Source organism: Bactrocera tryoni, chromosome 2 (genome assembly GCF_016617805.1).
Source record: "Bactrocera tryoni isolate S06 chromosome 2, CSIRO_BtryS06_freeze2, whole genome shotgun sequence".
NCBI classification, from domain to species: domain Eukaryota; kingdom Metazoa; phylum Arthropoda; class Insecta; order Diptera; family Tephritidae; genus Bactrocera; species Bactrocera tryoni.
In genome coordinates, this window is record NC_052500.1 from 13,020,164 (window position 1) to 13,039,820 (window position 19,657).

General features: G+C 32.5%; 3 protein-coding genes across 14 annotated transcripts in view; 1 reads left to right on the forward strand and 2 right to left on the reverse strand.

Annotated features, from left to right (window-relative positions):
* Positions 1-4,568: 4,568 nt before the first annotated feature.
* LOC120768317 lies at positions 4,569-10,061 on the reverse strand. The gene is made up of 12 exons (XM_040094957.1): positions 9,394-10,061; positions 8,998-9,124; positions 8,768-8,927; positions 8,404-8,703; positions 8,129-8,290; positions 7,963-8,065; positions 7,185-7,904; positions 6,853-6,956; positions 6,705-6,794; positions 6,506-6,569; positions 6,338-6,442; positions 4,569-6,274 (listed from the first exon to the last, which is right to left on the reverse strand). Exons 1-12 carry the CDS (start codon positions 9,548-9,550, stop codon positions 5,697-5,699), a joined length of 2,670 nt encoding a protein of 889 aa, XP_039950891.1. The 5' UTR covers positions 9,551-10,061; the 3' UTR covers positions 4,569-5,696.
* Positions 10,062-11,100: 1,039 nt separating this feature from the next.
* LOC120769047 lies at positions 11,101-12,095 on the reverse strand. Of its 2 annotated transcripts, XM_040095895.1 has the most exons (5): positions 12,061-12,095; positions 11,885-11,975; positions 11,521-11,814; positions 11,318-11,425; positions 11,180-11,246 (listed from the first exon to the last, which is right to left on the reverse strand). In XM_040095895.1, the coding sequence occupies exons 2-5, from the start codon at positions 11,948-11,950 to the stop codon at positions 11,202-11,204; spliced, it is 513 nt and encodes a 170-aa protein (XP_039951829.1). In that variant the 5' UTR covers positions 11,951-11,975; positions 12,061-12,095; the 3' UTR covers positions 11,180-11,201. The 2 variants fall into 2 exon arrangements, with proteins under 2 accessions (XP_039951830.1, XP_039951829.1); XM_040095896.1 differs by lacking the exon at positions 12,061-12,095 and having other exon boundaries at positions 11,101-11,246; positions 11,885-12,025.
* A 2,230-nt stretch (positions 12,096-14,325) lies between these two features.
* The window catches only part of LOC120767306 (vascular endothelial growth factor receptor 1), a 68,378-nt gene continuing 63,046 nt past the window's right edge, over positions 14,326-19,657 (forward strand). For 10 of the 11 annotated variants that reach the window (XM_040093213.1, XM_040093217.1, XM_040093216.1 and 7 more), the window contains exon 1: positions 16,304-16,462. The gene's annotated coding sequence lies outside the window, so the exon portion shown is untranslated. Of the gene's footprint in view, positions 14,432-16,303; positions 16,463-19,657 lie in introns of those variants that run through there. The other variant, XM_040093212.1, reaches the window with a different exon arrangement.

Genomic DNA, 19,657 nt, shown 5'->3' on the forward strand with positions numbered 1-19,657 from the left:
TTCATCTCACATCACTTCGCGGAGTGATCATCACCCAAGCACTCGCCAGGCGGGCTGTCAGCTTTTCTTATATATAGCCAGCGTGCAGCCAGCTACCGCGAAGTCACCGATTGACTTTCATCTCACATCACTTCGCGGAGTGAGCATCACTCAAGCACTCGCCAGGCGGGCTGCCAGCTTTTCTTATATATAGCCAGCGTGCAGCCAGCTACCGCGAAGTCACCGATTGACTTTCAAATCACATCACTTCGCGGCGTGAGCATCACCCAAGTACTGACCAGGCACGGTGCCTGCTTTTCTTATATAGAGCCAGCGCGCCACCAGCTACCGCGAAGTCACCGATTGACTTTCATCTCACATCACTTCGCGGAGTGAGCATCACTCAAGCACGGGCCAGACGCGATGGCCGCCAAAAAATTTTTTTCAAATTATTTCCAAGACAAATTTGCAATCTCCAAAGAACTTTATACAGACAGACGGACATGCCTAATTCAACTCAGCTCGTCATGCTGGTCATTTATTTATATATATATATACATATATATATGTATATCACCCTACATATCATATAGGGTATTTCAATAAGAGCGCTACAAACGTTTTTTTTTTAATAAAACAAAATCGGGATATCAATGAAATTTTTTTTTCTGTGAAAGTACATTCGATGCCATTATGTATGGCACTTGATGTGTTTTGAATGGCCAGCACGGTTTCAAGTATATATCGGCCGATACTGCGAAATTCGGTAGTAAATTTTCATAGTTTCGACTCGTTGAATCGTATGTCTTTCCATGATGAAATGGCAAGCCTTATTGAAGAGAAATGTAGTGCGGAAAATATGGCGTCGTTTGCTGTCCCTATCGGTCTACTTTTATAGACCCGTATTGAAAAACCCGTTATACGAGTATACATATATTATATATAATATTGTAAACTTTTGCGGATTTAGTAAGAACTGTGTATGTAGAAATTTCGACATTGAAAAATGGAGTACCGCCGATAACAGTTTGCGGAGTTGCGTTTTACTGATCTTTCAAATAACTGACTGTGAAAAAGTTCCATAAGCGATGCCTTTACAATTTTTTCTTCCATAAATACTTACATACATACTTAAAAAAATAACTCACCTCTTGCCGTACAAGGATATACGCTCCAGTTGGACTTATTTTCAAGATAGAAAATCAAAAATTCTCAATATGTATGTATATGTGTGTATCAAAAGGATATAGATTTAGGAAACGTCTTCTTACTCCGCTGCCTTAAATGACGATTGAGTGCGGGGCGTAAACGCTGTGCCAGAAATCAAAATAACATCCATATTCCTGTAATCTCGGGTCAGCCTGCGGAAAATATCTAAGAAGGAAAGAAAGGAAAACACGAAAAGATAGATAAGTAGCAAGTTCCGACTTCCGATGCGCGTAATGTAACAAATTAGTAAGTACATACGGCACAGCAAAAAGGGATCTTACCTTCTGTTTTGTTTTTGTCCGCAATGCTTGTTAGTTAAGTGACTATGCATACTAATATTTTTAGATACACGGACAATATACATACATACACACTTGGATTTGCCTAACAGTCTGTGGGCGTTCTTGAAGGACATGAAAATTGATTCTAAACCGCAGCTAACCTGTAATGATGATGTAGGCGGTTTTGTTGTCGTAGATAAATAGAGCGAAGCAAATGTGTGTCAAGGGGTGGTTATACTCCATATATATATAAATACATATGTATATACATACATATATGTACATTAGTTAAAGGCATAATAAGTACACGTCGTCACCTAAAATACAAAACAACATAACATCACAAAATTAAAAATTTACTTTTTTGTTGATTACGATTTGCTACATCATAAAATAAAATTAAGTTTCTGCTATCAAAAACATGTGTATAACCATGTTATACCAAAAATGCAAATATTTTTAAATTTGAGTTTCTATTTTATATAGCTTTTTCATTATTCTATAAAACAAATGAAAAGTGTTGTTACGTTATTTTGCATTTAAGGTGACGATATCCAGTTGCATAATTTTAGTATCACAATGTTTTCTATTTCCAAGTTAATTTTCATTACGGTTGTTCTTTGTACATTCGGCCATAAAAAATAAAGCATATATAGTACATACATATGTGAATAATACCTAAAAAAAGCATACATTATATTATTATTATTTTTTAAGTTCTTTTTTTAATATTTTGAAAAATAATTATTTTTTTAATATTTAAATTGGTTTTTGTTGCGTTTATTATAAATTACAGTCTAAATATTTTTTTACATATATGCCTAGGTTATCCATAACACTATGTGTAAGTTACTTTTCATTATTTACAAACAAATATATTTACAATATTTAATACATATTTTTGTTTGATGAAAAATAGTTTTATATTATTGCATACATTTTTACGATATTCGGTATATAATTTTTTTTATTTATTTTAAAGTAAATATTTTGAATATAGAATAATAATTTTCAGCTTAAAAATTAAGACCTTTTTATTTTATGGCTTTTTTAAATAACTGAAGCTTTTTAAAAAGTTAGTAAAATTTTATTACTTCAAACAAATAATGCAAATTGATTTACGTGATATTATTTTTTTATTTTAAATTCAAATGTAAATGCATTCGACACTTCTAGAGAATAGATTTTTGATAAATTCATTAAATCAGGCACATTCAGAAATTTTTATTCTAAGTAAACAACAACAAAAATTTAGTAATATAATAGTCAAAGTCCATATTTTTGGTCTGCCAAGCTTATAACTGTTTAAAAAAATTGAGTTTGTTATAAAATTATATATAATTTGCCTATTTTTATATGATTACTTTTTGAACTGTTACAATAACAATTTATAGCGTTACTCAGCAACATATTAAAGCAACAAAAGGTTTTTCTTTAAATAAATAAGTCTTTATGAATAGTAGTAAAGCAATGTTTTTTCATAAAAGTTAGATAAACGTTAAGAAACAGTAAATAGCAAATACAAAAAAAAATATAAATTAAAAAAAAAATTAATGAATAAAAATTAAAAAAAAAACTAAACAAAAAATTAGAGAAGTAAATAAATAAAAAACAAATATTAAATAAAAACAAAGAGGAAATTAAAACAAAAAAAAAAAGATTTAATAATTAAACAAATAATTAAAAAATAATAAAATAATGAAAATAAAAGAAATGAATAAAAAATATAATAAATCAAACATTAAAAAAAATAAATTAAAAACTAATTAAATTAATTAATTAAAAATTAAGAAAATAATAATTAATAACAATAAAATAAATAATAATAAATAAAAATTAACAAAGAAATAAGTAAAAATTAATGAATATAGATTAAAAAAAAAATTAAATTAAAATTTTAATGAATAATAAATTTAAAAAAATATATAAGCGAAAAATGTATATATGTATGTATATAAAAGAAAAAAGATAAAAAAGGATATAAACACAAAAAGAAAAAAATAATAATAATAAAGAAAAATAAAACAATTAAAAAAGAAAAAATAGATGAGAATAATTTTAACAGCATTACACACCGACATTAGCTAAGATAGACGTTATAGTTATTAAAAGTGTAAATATCTTTGTTGTTGTAATAAAATATTACAAATAAAAGAGGGACGCGAGATCAGCGAAATGTAAAATAATGTAAAAAAAATAAATAAATAAAATATTTGCCAGTATTGGCTTCCACATATTGATATTAAATGATACCATATAGGCTTAAGGCGATTTTAGGTTTAAATACTTTGTATTGCTAAATTATTCTTCAGTTACCACAAAACACACTCGCCAGCTGTTGGTAGCGAAGATTATTAATATTTTATACTTTACAATTATACGCCAATTATCAGCAATAGCGTGAAAGTTTTTTAATATGAACTTTTTGTAGTTTAAAAAATTATTTTTAAAGTATAGCGATGTAAAACTATTTAAATTCCCTTTCAAAATATCAGTCTTTACATTAGTTCTGAGTTAAAAAATTAAAAAAAAACACGGCATAAAAATAAAGTTTAAACTATTTAAATATTTTATAGGAATGTGGCCTTTGCGCCTATCAAAATAATGTGCTCTAAAATATAAAATTAGACAAATTGCAGAAGAGTTTTTATACACTTTTTTTTTAAAAAAAAAAAAAAAAAACAAAATTTCTTTTGCAAGATATTGTTTCAAAAAATTAATAATTAATAAATTAAATGACAAAAAAGCGCTCTTCCCAGCTGACTGTCTGCAAATAGATTTCCATCCAGGCAACAAGAATCAGCATACACTAATAAATTTAATTTTTGAAAATTAATTTATATTCGATCTATTGAATTTTATCGTCTTTACTCCAGCTGCATTGTAAATTTAATTTTTCATTCCCCTTCAAGCAATTCACTTTGCTGCAATGAACGTTGTAATGGTAAGAGCAGTGTAGTCAGTCATTTGGTTAAATCCCACGATTTTGCTTACACATACATATATGCAGGAAGTTACGTGTTTGGTATTGGAGTAACGAACTAAGTGCGATCAGTTCCAACGCTTTGTTTATGCTTTAATTTGAATAAATGCAACGCCTTAAAGTAATGCAAACACTTTATTGTTAAATTTTATTTGATAAACATTTATAATTGCTAACTCTATGTACTTGTGGATTGTTGTAGGGGTAGGCGAGGTCATCAGAAATTTTTTAAAGGAAAATGTGTTATTGTAATGGAGTTCAAACGCTAAGTTTCTGGTCTGTGCAATCTTCTGTGTACTTATGTATCGTTTATAGAACAATTTATTTACTTTTTTTTAGCAAATTTCGATTTTTGAAGATTAATTGTTCTATCTCGAGTAAAACTTCAGGTTCTTCTCTTTCATTAAATTTCATATGGGATAAGGGTGTATGGTAAGTTACGTAACTCATATTTGTTTAATTAATTGAGAAATTTACCACTCTTTATCTATTTAACGGCAAACAATAAACTAAACATTAGTTGTTTTTATTTCTTTACCAGCAAAAGGGAAAAGTTGTAAAGCTTTTGGCGCAGTCAGACATCGAATAGGTCAGTATGCAAGTTAAAACGAAGCACAGATGGCTCTTGGCTATCTATATCAAAAAACATTAATTTTTTTTAACTTCTGTTCCAACTGTTTGCTGGTAAAGAGATTCTGCTTGCATATCGAATATCGTAAAATAATAACATAACACTAAGTTCATACAGCGAAAATCTTTAAGCAGTAAAGGTACGTACATAAATTTATACATAATATATATATATATACGTATATACGCACACATATGTTAATGAAGTTGTGCAAATATTAGAATTAAGTAGTAATAAATATAGTAGCTATATTTAGGCTGTTTGACTGGACAAAAGTGTGTTAAAAATATTTTTTTTTTGTGATTTTATAAAAATGCAACCTGATTCTTACTATGCAACTTTTTGCCAAAACTTTTTTTTCAAATCATATATATTTTAAACACACGCTAATTATCCAATTAAACTGTTATAACTTCAAATAATAAAGATTTCATATGCATAGTATAATTTATGTTCACACTAAAATTATGCATTAAACGCAAAATGAAATATCTAAAATGTTTCAGTTTTCTTTCAAATTTCATATAGAATTTAAGTTATGTACAAAAATGATATAACTCGCTTTTGCGTCTCTTTACATTGCAAATATTTATTTCAAAGTGTCACATCAAATTTAAATCCACGCTGGATTGCCGCGAAATTTACCACGAAATCCGCCACGCATACCACCACCGCTGCCGCCTCTGCCACCACGATTGTAATACGGGCTGCCGGGGTGTCCACCACGTGGCGGCCGTGGAAATCTGTCATTGCGAAATTGATTTTGTTGCGGCGAATTTCCCCAGCCTGGCGCACCGCCACCACGGCCGCCGCGCATATTTGAATTCATCGGGAAATTATTAAAAGGCAATGGAAATGGCGGGCGCGGAGGTGGTGGCACACCACCACGTCCATTGTTATCGTTATGCCAGCTATTCTGATTCCACATTTCCTGCTGTTGCATTTCCATGTTCATGCCGATGTTTTGTGGTTCGTAATTGGGCATTGGCGCTTGACCCAACTGATTGTTGTTCCAAACCGGTTGCGGTATATACTCCGGCGGTGTTTCTAATAAGGCCGGTCTTGCGCCACCGGCCGCACCTAAGGAATCGTCATCGATATGGTCTTTAGAAATATCGATTTGTAAGCCATCACCACTGCCAATTGATTGTTGCGAACTATCAAGCTGTTCACTTTGCTGCTCATTTACTTCTGTTGACGGTAAAATAAATATTTACATTTGAAAGTGTGTTTGAAAGTACAAGTAAAGCAAACCTCTCAATATATCATCGAGATCTTCATCGGACATGTCCATATCGATAACCATATCGGAGGGATCATAGCGTGCACTACCAGCATCTTCCTTGTCTGATGACGAGCCTGCAGTAATACGTAAGTAGAAATTACAGTTAGTGTTTCACTTTGTTGTAAATACAAACTTACTGGCATTGCTTTTTTGTGGCGAACTCGTCTTCTTCGGCAGACTATGAGATGGTGGGGCCATTAGCTGTGGATATTACAAATGAAAACAATGTTATTATTTTTGTTTAGTTTTCAAGTAATTGGAAATTTGGGAAGACGTATATTTTGAACTTATATCTTCAATTATTATTTAATTAAATTATAAATGTACAATACGTACTCCATGTTTAGACGCTAAATCAGCAGACTCCATAGCCATTCCTGGCAAAGCACGGTAATCAACATCGCCTGATGTATTTTCAAGGAAATTCTACGAGTTTAATAATTACAAATTTCGTTGCTTACTTTAAAAAAATATATATATTTACCGGATCCTGCGATAACCAAGATTTCTTGTCACCATCATTGCCACCTGGTGAGCCTGTTAGCGAAATCAAATTCCTATGATCTATATCCAACTGACGTGATTTCTCTGTAAAACAAAAATGATTTGTTTTATAAAGGAACAGCGTCACAATTATTCGTTACTACGCTACCATGACGTACCGGATTGACATCCGGCATAGTACTCTCACAACAAACAGCTGTTGTGTAAAGCTGTTTTAATAATTTAAAAAAATTATAAAATTAAAAAGAAACAAGCGACAAGCAACACAAAAAATGTTTTTTTTTTTGCTAGAGTAAAAGAAATATCACCAACCTTTGCTCAGACCTAATTTTACACCCAAATCGGCACTAGGCACATCGAATGCTAACTGTCGATGGTCAACATCTTGTTGCGATACCAAAAGATTGCTCGTGTGATGCTCGCTGTACTCGATGGTCGTGCCGGCTCCGCTACTAGCTTCGCGCTCGAAATGTGGCGGTGAAACAGGTGTATCTATGCTATCACGCGTATATGAAGAGTTTGATAAATTAGAATTGTCTACGGATGTCCACGACAAATTCATATTCCACGTAGAATTAAAATCATCACTGCTGTTATTAGATGTACGTGACCCTCCACTGATGCCATTGCCACCGCTAACATTGTCTAATACATTTAAATTGGGCATTGGCGGTGGTGGCATTAGCGGTTGTCCACCCATAATCGTATTATTATTAACGGCAGCACCCGCACCACCGCTTCTATGATAACCACTATCAGGCGTATAGCTCGAGTTGTAATCATGATGTATGCCATTATTTCCACCAAAGAGCGTTGTCGCGGGTGGCGGTAATAAACCACCATATTGTTGAGCTGAGCGCGCGAGTGATGTGTAGCCCGATTCAACTGGAGGCACTGGCAGAGGATTCAAACCTGGTATGGAAATGTTGGTGCTGCTGGAAAAAGCGGTTATTGGCTCAGGTTTATAATATTCCGTGCTGGAACTATAGCTCTCATCGTCTGAACGAGAACCGATTACCTCAATTGGCTGACCTGGAGATTTATGGAAGAATTTTAGTAACAAACGAATATAATTGTATTTTATACTTACTTGATTTGTTTGAATTGTCGTCTCGCTTAAAGTCATTTATGTCAAAGGGTAATTTCCCATCCAAATAACTTGAATAACCATTGATTGAATTTTTAAATAAATTCTGAAAATATATTTAAATTGTTCAATATAGAAATGTGTAGATAAATATATGCATTCAAACTACCATTGAGATCGGTGTTTGGTCATCCGGCAGTTGTAGATCTGCGTCGGGTTCAGGTGACGGCGCATTTATGTCCGGCGACGGTATAGGGCTAGGCAAGTTGGGTGTGATTTCATCCAATTTCTTCTTCACAAGTTTTATGCGACTACCAAAGTTTTTATAAGCCTAAGAACACAAAACCAATAGCGATATTAAAAATATATACATATGTATGTATGTATAGACAATATATGTATATAGAATTTTTAGGAAAAAGGTTAAACCCGATTTACACTTACGCTAACGACCACCTTTACTTCTCCACGTTGATTTGCATAGAATTTAATAGCTGTATCGAGATTACTTAGCACCGCTTTACGGCTACGAATTTCGGCTTGTAAGTGCTTACTATATGCTTCCGCATAAGTTGTGTACCGTTCGATTTCCTTTTCAATATCATCTGAATGGCTTTTGTCCTTTATTTGTTGTTTTATCAATTCGATATCACAATTAGGTGCTTTCGGTAGTTTTTTAAAACTGTTATCAGTCGCCAAAGAAAGTTCGACACATTCCCGTATATTGGCTATAAGTGGGCCATTCTATTCCAATAAGAAAGATAATTGTATTTGTGCGATAGGTATATTTAAAATTTTTAAAACAAACCGTATAATCATCTGAAGTTTCTACAGTAACTGTTTGCGCTTTTTTGGGTGGATTTATATTCAATAAGCCGCTTAAATCACTCAGATACTCCTCGCTGTATATGTCTCGTTGTTCCCAAATGCTGAATATACGTAGAACTTTGCTTTTTACCTTTTCATCTCTTCAGAAAGAAGAGTATATTTGGTTAAAATGATTAACAATATATGTTTTATATATGTATGTGTACATACCTGACCATGGTCGTTGCTCTCTGCAAAGCGGTAGCCCAACTTTCAACAAACTCATACCGTTTCCGTTTACTATTTTGTATGACATCGTTAGCCAGATAGAATAAAGTAAGCCTGTGTTCCACACGTACTTTAATGAAATTAAGGAAAATGGGAAAAAATACAATGATTCTGATAAACGCGAGCAGGAAATATGCTCATTAAGCTTAAAATACTTAAAAAAAAGGTTGAATAATTTTTACAGTACTCTCAATTCGTCGTTGTTACACGTTTTACGTTATACTATTTTGACCCAAAAATTGGAATTGCTATACATATGTGGACGGTAACGCTTCAAGATTCTGAGTTCATTAAACGTCCATTTCGCATCAATTATATAAAAATATAATCCAAACAAACCTCTCTTAAACACATTTAACCAGCAGGACACAATCTTTTTGTGGTGAGTACGTTGTTGTAGACACCAAGCTGACATTTGTTGTATGCCCTCCTGAGTATCCTTGAGTGCCTCCAGGCGTGTCTCGAAGAAGTCATCATCAAAAGTATCTGCACTCATTTTTAGGACATTGGTTTCTCTCAACAAATATTTAGTATATGCAACTTTTAATCAACAGCAAGTAAATAACACAAAACTATTACAACAATTTACGCGCGTTTTCCCAATTACTTCGCAATGCGTCTTTACTTATTTTCGCGTTATTGTTGACATTATTCTCGTTGATATTTATGCTTTTGCATAGCCCACAGCAGCGAGTAAGCAATGTGCCAGGAACGCACTAGACCCGATAACACTTTTCTTTTTTTTTAATTTGCAATAGCACCCCTTCACTCTTCACTTCAAACTATTGTATATATTTTTCCTTCCACCTTTCGCAACGACGCGCTTTTCACGAGTATTTTCCTGTTATTTACCGCACACTTGCACTATTTCTAGCAACGATTATGTATTCTTTGCAAGCTTCTACGTGTTTGCCAAGAAATTTCTTTTAATAAATTGCACTTTAAATAGGAGAAAAACAAGAAATTATATTCTCTAATTCACAAAACTAGCAAGATTTCTAGCGCCATGTTTTCCATTCTTCTGACAGCCGGAGAATGTATCGACAGAGTTGTATTTTTGTTTCTGGTCAATAATTTATAACAGTAATGCAATGTCAAGCTTGACATTTTTAATCCATTGAAAATGATAGCTTACAAATGAACTCTTGAATGTGCTGTGAATAACCAAACATTTATCTAAATAAAATATAATATTTAAATGGAACTAATAACTTTGTAAAGGTACTAAATTAATGATGGAAATAACTTGGCTTCAGATCAATATCCGCTCTTACTGTTATATGACTTTTATATGACAATATAACAGTTACAGATGGAGCTATTCCGAAGTTTGACAGTTGATTTATTTTATTTAAACTTCCGCTTTCGCATATTCAGATTTAGAATTTTGCTCTATCGGTTAACAGGAAATTAAATAACAATAAGCCAGAAATAATTATTGAAAGTGTTTTAGTTCGAAATATCATTGTGTTCTGTTGTTATTCAGTAATATTAAAGTGTTTTGCTAGTTCGCATAAATAAGATTGTTAACAATTGAGTGGAATACTTTCGATAAACGAAGTGCAGTATTGCTACGAATTTAACGCCATTTCTAAAGCCGAAATAGTATGAGTACTTTCACTGATGCCACCAGCTTCTGGTTTGCGCTAATCACTTACAAGGATGCTTCAAGCTTACCCCAAAGGTAACATGAACATACATCTATAGAAGTTAGTTATTTATTTATTTATGAATGAAAGTTTTTTAGGTTTTTTTATGTGAGCATTACAATCGGACACAAAAAAGTGAGGTTAGTACAATTTTTTTATGTAGTATCTTAGTTCTCTGTCAGAGTCTTTTAATTGTAGTAGTGTATCGAACAATTCGGTTATGGCGGACATTGAGAACTAGTAACTTTTTTTATAAGCGATGTGGGCATTAATACGTTTCGAAAAGATTCCAGACTATTTCAGACATTTTCTTTTCGTATACAACTTCACGATTTCCTCGGAACATATTAAACTTTATTTTAACCAAGTATAATAATTATGCAAATAAAATAATGTCTAATTTGTTAAATTGCTTGTATTTATTAATACATAATTTTTGAATTAACATCAATAATTGCATTAAGTATTTGCTTATTGGATTACACTACAGTAACTGCCTTAGCTTTTTGAAATTTCGAGCTCAACGTGGAAACATGATTTACCCTAAAAATATATTATATTACTGTTAAACAAACAACAAACCATACATAAGAAAATTAAATTAAGAATCTTACAGTGTCGTGTGTAACATCCGAATCGACAATAATATTGCCTTTAGCCATGCTCAGCATTGCCTTGTATTTGGACAAATCGACGCGGTGATCATTTGCGCAGATTTTCTCCTAGATTTTCAGAGAAATTCAAATGTTTTTAATATTATTGATATGTACATATATGTATATAATATATATTCATATAATTATGTATAAGTACTCACCGCTGGTACTGGGCAACTAGATGGAGCACCAAATAGTTTTAACATATCCTTAGCTTCATTCGAAACATGTTCCGCGGCAGAGCAAAGGTCAAGTTTGCCTTCCTTTAAGACAACACCATCCTTTTGCACTTTAAACTTCGATACAGCTGTATTGAAGGCTTTGTTCGTGACGCAGCCCGTAGGCACAATTTCACACTTTTTATTAAGTTTCACAGCAAAAGCCTCATCCAGCATAATAATGGCGTCAGGTCCGGCACAATTTTCCGCCTTTACAATTCTTGCCTTGTAACCGTTCTGCGGAAGTTTTAAAAAAAATTAAACAAAGTTGTACATCAATATTAAATTTAATTAATGTCTAACTTACGCAAGCCATTGCCACATCGAATGCAATGGTGAAAGTCAGTATAATCAAAGAATTAATAGCAACCATGTTGAAAACCCTGTTATATTCTGCTCTGTTCAATCAATAGCGTAGAATTATAAAAAGTAGAAAGTTAAAAGTACTGATCGCGCAGTAATATTTATACGCTGGCGTAATACCGTATTTCGGAAGGGACTAACCATCCATCAAATGGTTGGTAATTATTTCAAAATTATTCGGCACTTGAATATTGCAATCACTGATCGTTCAGGTTAATTGTGCACACTGATAATGATTACACTGAACGGAGCACTGCCAAAACAAAAATCATCTGCTGCGCACCAACTCCTTTATGAGCTCTTAAATGTATTATGTATATATTTTTGCAAATTTGCTTGCAAACAAAATAAAAATACAATAAACATACTGATGAAATACAACCAACACGGCAGTTATAGTGATCCCTATTGCCGATAATGCCGCATTATTTCCGATTGCCCACACGCTAACCGCTATTAAATGAGCGTTACGAATATCTCGCTGCTAAACGAGGTGCATACCATACTTACAGCTTGTACATTTATTCAAATGTGTTAACAAAGCTTCGAGATTTGCTTTTAGACCTTTTTTAGATAGGCTTTTTTTATGGATGGCACACGTGGCATTTAACAAAAATATGCTGATTACATAACTATATACTGTTTTTAAATTACTTGCTAAACATTCACATTATATATATCTATATAGGTATATAGGGTCTTCTGAAAAACTTTTGTTGAGGAATTTGAATATTGTTTTGAAATCTTTTGCTGAGGGAAGCTTATGTTAAATGATAACTCGGGAAAGTCTTTAATAGACCTACTACATTGTCCATCTTTAGATATTTTTTCATGCTGCACCTAACTTGAGGAAGTTTTATGGTATAACTGTATTTTTTTTATTCGCTTAAGGGACTGTCCGAAAGTTTTAAATCAGAGAATGTTTATGAATTTTATATTTTTAATATACTTTGCTCTGATGGTAGATCGTAACTAGCTTGCATTGGATCGTAATATTAGTTAGGATTGGAGCAATCTAAATCTGTATTTTTATAAAATTTCTTTTTTAAGTAGTAAACTTCATTAAGATAACACTTTTTGCACAATTTTATCGACAAAAGACAAAGGATCAAAATTGATTAGGACTGACCCTAGTCGTGAACACACTAATTGACATATGGAGATCAAACTTCACATGAACATTAAAAAAGGTGGCGCCAATCTAGGAACAAAATCGATTTTATCGATTCGGTTCGATCTTGATCATATACAATTTATCTATTTGAATTTTTATAGATCTTGAATTAAATGAATATCTGTTTAAAAATGGAAAAAACGTACAATTTTTTACGGCTCTAATAACCTTCACAGTTTGCAATCTAGCTATGTGCTATAGTAGTCCGATCTGAACAATTTCGGAGTTTGTTCCGTTATTTGGACAATAATCTACGCCAAATTTCGTGAAGTTATCTCGTCGTATGTAAAATTTTTCCACAAAGCACTACATTTTGATCGATTAGTTTGTATGGTTTTGCATGGCTGGCTATGGTGTAGCTATGTATATTAATCCTAACTGAAAAATTTCCTAGGATATTATACCGTTGCTTTTGATAATAACTCGTTCCAAATTTTGGGAAGATATCTCGTCAATTAAAACAGTTTTCCATACTTCTTCTTCTTCTTTTTTATTGGCGTAGACAAGTTTTCCATTTCCTCGTTCAGTTTGTATGACAGCTATATGCTATAGTTAGCCGATATCGATGGTTCCAACCTGTAAGCAGCTTCTTTGGGAAAAAAGGATTTGTACAATATTTCAGATCGATGTCTCAAAAACTGAGCGACTAGTTCGTGTAAATACGGGGAAATGGATATAGCTTAATCGACTCAGCGCATTCTCTGACTATATACATATCTGTATGTATATACTCTTATGTTTTATAAAGTCTCCGACGTTCCTTTTTGGATGTTACTAACTTCAGGACAAACTTAACATAAATACCGTGCTCAGAGTATAGATATTTCATAAAAATCTTACCAAACAATCAGATATACAAGTATCGTGATCCTCAGTACCTTAAAAATACTTTGTGTATCGCGTGCAACACACACACACACACATTTACTTTTCCTTAAGTAGAGATTGCATATTTCAAACTGCACCGGATACAACAAAAACGTAGTATACGTTCCACAATTTGTTTGCAGCAAGTACGCGAACCATCGGAAACCGCTTCTTGCGCCAATGCTTGCAGCCGAGACCCGAACGCAAATAAAGGCGATGATAAATACGCTAAAAACTGCATACACAAGCAAAAATATATGCATGTTTGTAGTGGTGTACGATTTGGGGGCATTTTACTTGCGAAAGAGTTTGTTATTAAAGCGATGAACAGTTGAGCAGCGGATTTCAAAGTGTTTATTACGGAAGCGGACTCGCGCAAGGCGACGGTGCAACTCATAGAATAGTGAAATATACAAATTAACGCGGTTATTAAACTGTCAATACACAATGGTAATGATTTCAGTTGATTTATTGTGAAATTTAATGCAAAACTACATTATATACGAAGACTTGCAGCAGTCAAAAGTGTGAAATAATTTGTGTGCACTTGCGAAATTTGCAAAATGCTAATAAAAAAATAGTGTGAGATGAGCAATTTGGCGCAAACTCGACAGCTGCAATTTGTTTGCGTTGCTTTTTGAGATGTTTTATGCATATTTATTAGAAATTGTGTGCAATTTTAAAAACTGCAACATTTTTTGTAACATTCTACCAAATATAATAAACTTGAACTTGTGTTAGTTTGTGTTGTGTGTGTGTGTAATTGAGTACCTCAAGGAACATATGCGTTATTAGACAACAAGCTATATAAAATGGAAATAAAAATGTGCTTATGCTTACAATAAATTGTATCCACAGGTGGTTTCGCTGTTAAGTGAGCTACACGCAAACACATATACGCGCACGCATGTATGTGTGACATTTGTCTTTTCATTTAAGCGGTTTTTGCTGATTACTATCAATTACTTTTACTATTCTCGAGTGTTCGTAACTTTTATTGTTCTTCGTTATTTCACTGTTTTGCTTTCTTTAATTATGCGCAGTGTTGTTTTTGTTGGCTAATAGGCATTAGTGCGCGGTGCTTATTGCATTTCAATAAATATACATTGAAGGCGTGCTAGAATTAATAAAAAAATTATAAGGAAATACTAATGCATATGCAAGTATATGTATAGATCTGTGATCACATACATACATATCTGTGCAAGTTTGACAAGCAATTAGCTGTTCGATGACGGTATTTTGTTGTTTGGTATGATTGATGGGTTGTCACTCGGAAGCTAATCATACCGGAAGGATAACAAAATGTTCACATACCATATGTATGTATGCGTATATAATGAAATATTTACTTATGGCATGTTGACCAAAAACAAACAAACTATATTTGTGCGTAATTTTTAAAGCTATTACAATTATTTTGAAAATTTAACAATTTCAATGTAATATTTTATAATTTTTCTATAACTTTGCGGTTTTATAAATGTAACAAGTCATCTTATTTATTTTTTATAATATCTATATAATTTTTAATTTTTTTTTTATTATTATAATTTTTTATTTATAACACTTACATATACATATGTAGTACATATGTACATATATTGCGCTTAGTATGAAAAGTTAGGTGACACACACTTCTATATTTATCAAAAATACATACATACATAGTATGTATGTATGTAAATGTTAGTTCAGTATGTTTAACAGATTTTCCGTACTCAATTCTTACCTTTTCGCTTAACTTATTTGCGCATGATTCATCCACTCCAATAGCACATATGTACATAGGTGTTTGTGAATATATAGCTTAGTGGTAGCAGTTAAAGTCATTTCAGTCAGATGCTTCACCGTTTCCGTTGTACTTGTAAGTCATATACAAGTATATATGTATGTATTTACTATGTAAATTGTATTTTATTGCATTTCATTTTGTGAACTGTCTCATTTTAACTCAAGTTAGCGCAAATAACAAAACTGCAATAAACAAAGCAAAACAAGTTAACAATGCGCATCAATTTTGAATAAGAAATAACTTAAATTGAAAAAACATATTTAAAGTCGTAAGAGAAGGAATTGAAAACAAAACGGTGAATAAGTTAATCATCAAACATTCTTTCTTTTGCTTTATCATTCGTACACACGCTTCTTAACTGCTTAAATTTTGGTCAAATCAGATTGTTGTGTGTGAAAGAGAGCGCTGTAAAAAAGGCACGATTTCGTAAAATGCAGCGAGTGAAATAAAAAACCGTGTTTTTATTATTATTACCTGCTTTCGAAAAATTAAAAAACACGCTAATGTGTAGAATTTTACATATATAGTGCCATATATACTTGTACATACGAAATACATATGAACAGCTTCTTTTGTGCTACAGAACGAGTTTATATGCGCGTTTGTGTGTTATTGACCGCTGGCGAGTCACCAATTGTTGAGCTTTTTCACGGTTATTGACAGACGCTTATATACTGTTTGCATTGGTAAGTACGAAAAAAGAATTGAAATTAAAAAAATATATATTTTTTAATTATACAAATATTTTACATTGTATTTAATATTTAATTATAAAAAAAAATTAATATTTTATCATTTTTTATAACTTTGAATTGAAATTAAAAAAAAATTATATTTTATATACTAAAAATTAATATTTTATATATTTATTACTTTTTGGTTTTATAGATGCAAAAGGTGATCTTATTTATAGATTTTTTGTGTTCTTTAAAGCAAGTACTTATTAAAACAAAAATAATGATCTAATATTATGACATATTACATATAAAAGTTATCTCAATACAAAAGCAACGTAAAATTATATTCAAGTTCTTTTACAAAAAAAAAGTAAATGTTATGTCATTTTTCGTATAAAAGTGTCATCTCCACCTTCATGAGGTTATCAAAACTGTAAACAGCTACACAAAACGTTCAATATGCGCAATTACTCTAGTTACTAAGTGCTAAAGTGCTGTAGCCTATTGTTATGAATGCAAACACCGCATATGATGGATCTCTCTCAACATATAGTTATTTACTTTTACTTGGTAAAGTAATTTTGAGGATCATAGACATACATATGTACATATATACATACATATGCACATCTGCCAGTAATTTAAATCATGCAAACAAAATGTTGTACCATTTAAGCACCAAATTAATCTTGCGTTCTTGACGCATTTTGCAGTTAACGAACGGTTTTTGTTTTTGGCCGCCAATTCGCTAAATGCAAATGTAATTTTGCCACATTCTTAATAATTTACATACATATATGTATGTCAGTATTTAAGGAGATGTTTAAGTATCTACAGACATAAATTCACATTTATTTTCATGGTTGTTGTATTTTGTTTGTTTTGCACTTAGTGAAGAACACACACACAAACATTTCAATATACTGACAAACAGATATGATCTCATTTGTTACTTGCTTTGCTCATACTGCTTCGGACATGCTCAAATACCCAGTTGAATGTAAATGAGTACAAGTACAATTATCTCTCAGTATAGTAATTTGCATATATGTATGTATGTACATATATTATATACACGTTAAAGCCTACAGCAATAACTTTTAAGTGTTTTTTGCAATATTTTTAATTGGCTTTTCTTTTTTCTTTTTTTGCAAAAATTAAAACCTCACTAATAATATAAATGATTTGAGCGAAATTTGCGTAGGTACTCACATATTTTATTAATAAGTCACAAATATTATTGGAAAATTGCGTCTATATGTAGGTATATATGCGAGCGTTTGCAAGCATAATAAATAACGTCAATAGCTCTGTGCTATTCAATTTATTGAATTTATTTTTAGCTCAAAAATGTTGAGATTTTATTGTTCGAATTACTTGCGACCGAAGCTACTTGCGTGCTTTACACACATATATTTGCATTAATATTTTCATACAAAACCAGCTCCTATAACCGGACACGGACACAATTTTGTTAATATTTCGTTCAAATAATCTCTAATAAACGGACAATAATTCATAAAATATGCGAAGAAAATTGTGCACTATTTATAGTTCCGGATTTTGTAAATTCCTATTAATTTTCGATGTTTTGCGACAGTTGTTTTTAAAAACAAAACGTAGTATGAACATAGCGAACGAATTGACTTGCCCAGGCGCCGTCTGGTTCGCGATGGCTCAACGGTAATTAATGGGATAATTGCCATTTATTTACTTTTGGCTGGTATTGGCTTACATACATACATATATTTATTCAGTAAAATATATAAATATGAATTGCAGCTTCTGACTGTAAGAATATATTTTAAACAGAAGTTTTTGCTCCTCTCCCGTATTTGGACAGCTCCCTTAGCCGGACAAAAACCCTGCCACGGTGGGTGTCATGAAAGAGTATGAAGAATTTCACTGTACTTGTGAAAATATACATAATATTTATACATATATAAAGACGGAGCGGTCAGTTTATGTGACAGCTATAGGCTATAGTGATCTGATCTCAAAAATTGTTCGATTATTGCACCATTGCCATAGACAATAAAATATATCAAATTTCAGGAATATATCTCGCCAAAAAAAAAAAATTCAGAACTTGATTTTGATCTGTCAGTTTATATGACAGCTAGATACATATATGGTAGGGTGGTGTAATTTGAACTATTTCTTCGAAAATTGTAGCATAGTCTTGAATATTAATACATGCCGAATTTCGTGGAGATATCGTGTCATATAAAAAAGTTTTCCTTACAAGAATTTCACCTTTCAGTTTGTATGGCAGCTGTACGTTGCAGTGGTCCGATTTCGGCGGTTTTGACAAATGGTATATATGGTTCTCCGAGGCTTGCTTCGGGTGGTTATAAACTTCGTGGCAAACTTAATATACCTTGCTCAGGGCATAATTATGTAGTCCATATGTCTTCTTCTTTATTGGCGTAGACACCGCTTACGCTGTTTTAACCGACTTTATAACAGCGCGCCAGTTGTTCTTCCTTTTCGCTGTTTGACGATTCCAAGTGTAGACTGGTCCTTTTCCAACTCGTCTTTTCAACGCAGTGGAGGCCTTCTTCTGCTTCCCTCAGCGGGTACTGCGTCGTATACTCTCAGAGCTGGAGTGTTTTCATCCATTCGGATGACATGACTTAGCCAGCGTAGCCGCTGTCTTTTAATTCGCTGAACTATGTCAATGCCGTCATATATCTCGTACAGCTCATCGTTTCATCGACTGCAGTATTCGGCGTGGCCAATGCGCAAAGGACCATCAATTTTTCTCACAAACTCGCAACGTCGACTAATCAGATGTTGTCATCATCCATGCTTTTGCACCATATAGCAGGACGAGTATAATGAGTGACTAATAGAGTTTGGTCTTTGTTCGTCGAGAGAGGACTTCATTTCTCAATTGCCTACTCAGTCCGAAGTACTACCTGTTGGCAAGAGTTATTCTGCGATATAATTCGCGACTGACATTGTTGTTGGTGTTAATCTGGTTCCATATGTACATTTCAATTAAATGAAAAGTTTACATTCTGCTTTCACTACAATTTGGGCGTAGCCTTAATTATTTGCAGCAATGTTGTGTTATTGTCGCTTAGGTGTCATATGTTTTACATGAATTTTTTTTAATTTTCCACTAATTCCTAACCTCAAACTAATTGTCTTTATCTGGTACTAAGTAACAATTCGTTTCTACCAAAAAAAGCATTAAAT

Bases quoted from the DNA above. Each gene is read 5' to 3' on its own strand.
- LOC120769047 (XM_040095896.1), bottom strand. From the start codon at position 11,950: ATGGTTGCTATTAATTCTTTGATTATACTGACTTTCACCATTGCATTC. The intron at 11,815-11,884 runs GTAAGTTAGACA...AAACTTCCGCAG, and splicing joins TCGATGTGGCAATGGCTTGC to AACGGTTACAAGGCAAGAAT. The intron at 11,247-11,317 runs GTAAGATTCTTA...ATATATTTTTAG, and splicing joins CGGATGTTACACACGACACT to GGTAAATCATGTTTCCACGT.
- LOC120768317 (XM_040094957.1), bottom strand. From the start codon at position 9,550: ATGAGTGCAGATACTTTTGATGATGACTTCTTCGAGACACGCCTGGAG. The intron at 8,704-8,767 runs GTTTGTTTTAAA...TTATTGGAATAG, and splicing joins AAACTTCAGATGATTATACG to AATGGCCCACTTATAGCCAA. The intron at 6,570-6,704 runs GTACGTATTGTA...TAATATCCACAG, and splicing joins ATTTAGCGTCTAAACATGGA to CTAATGGCCCCACCATCTCA.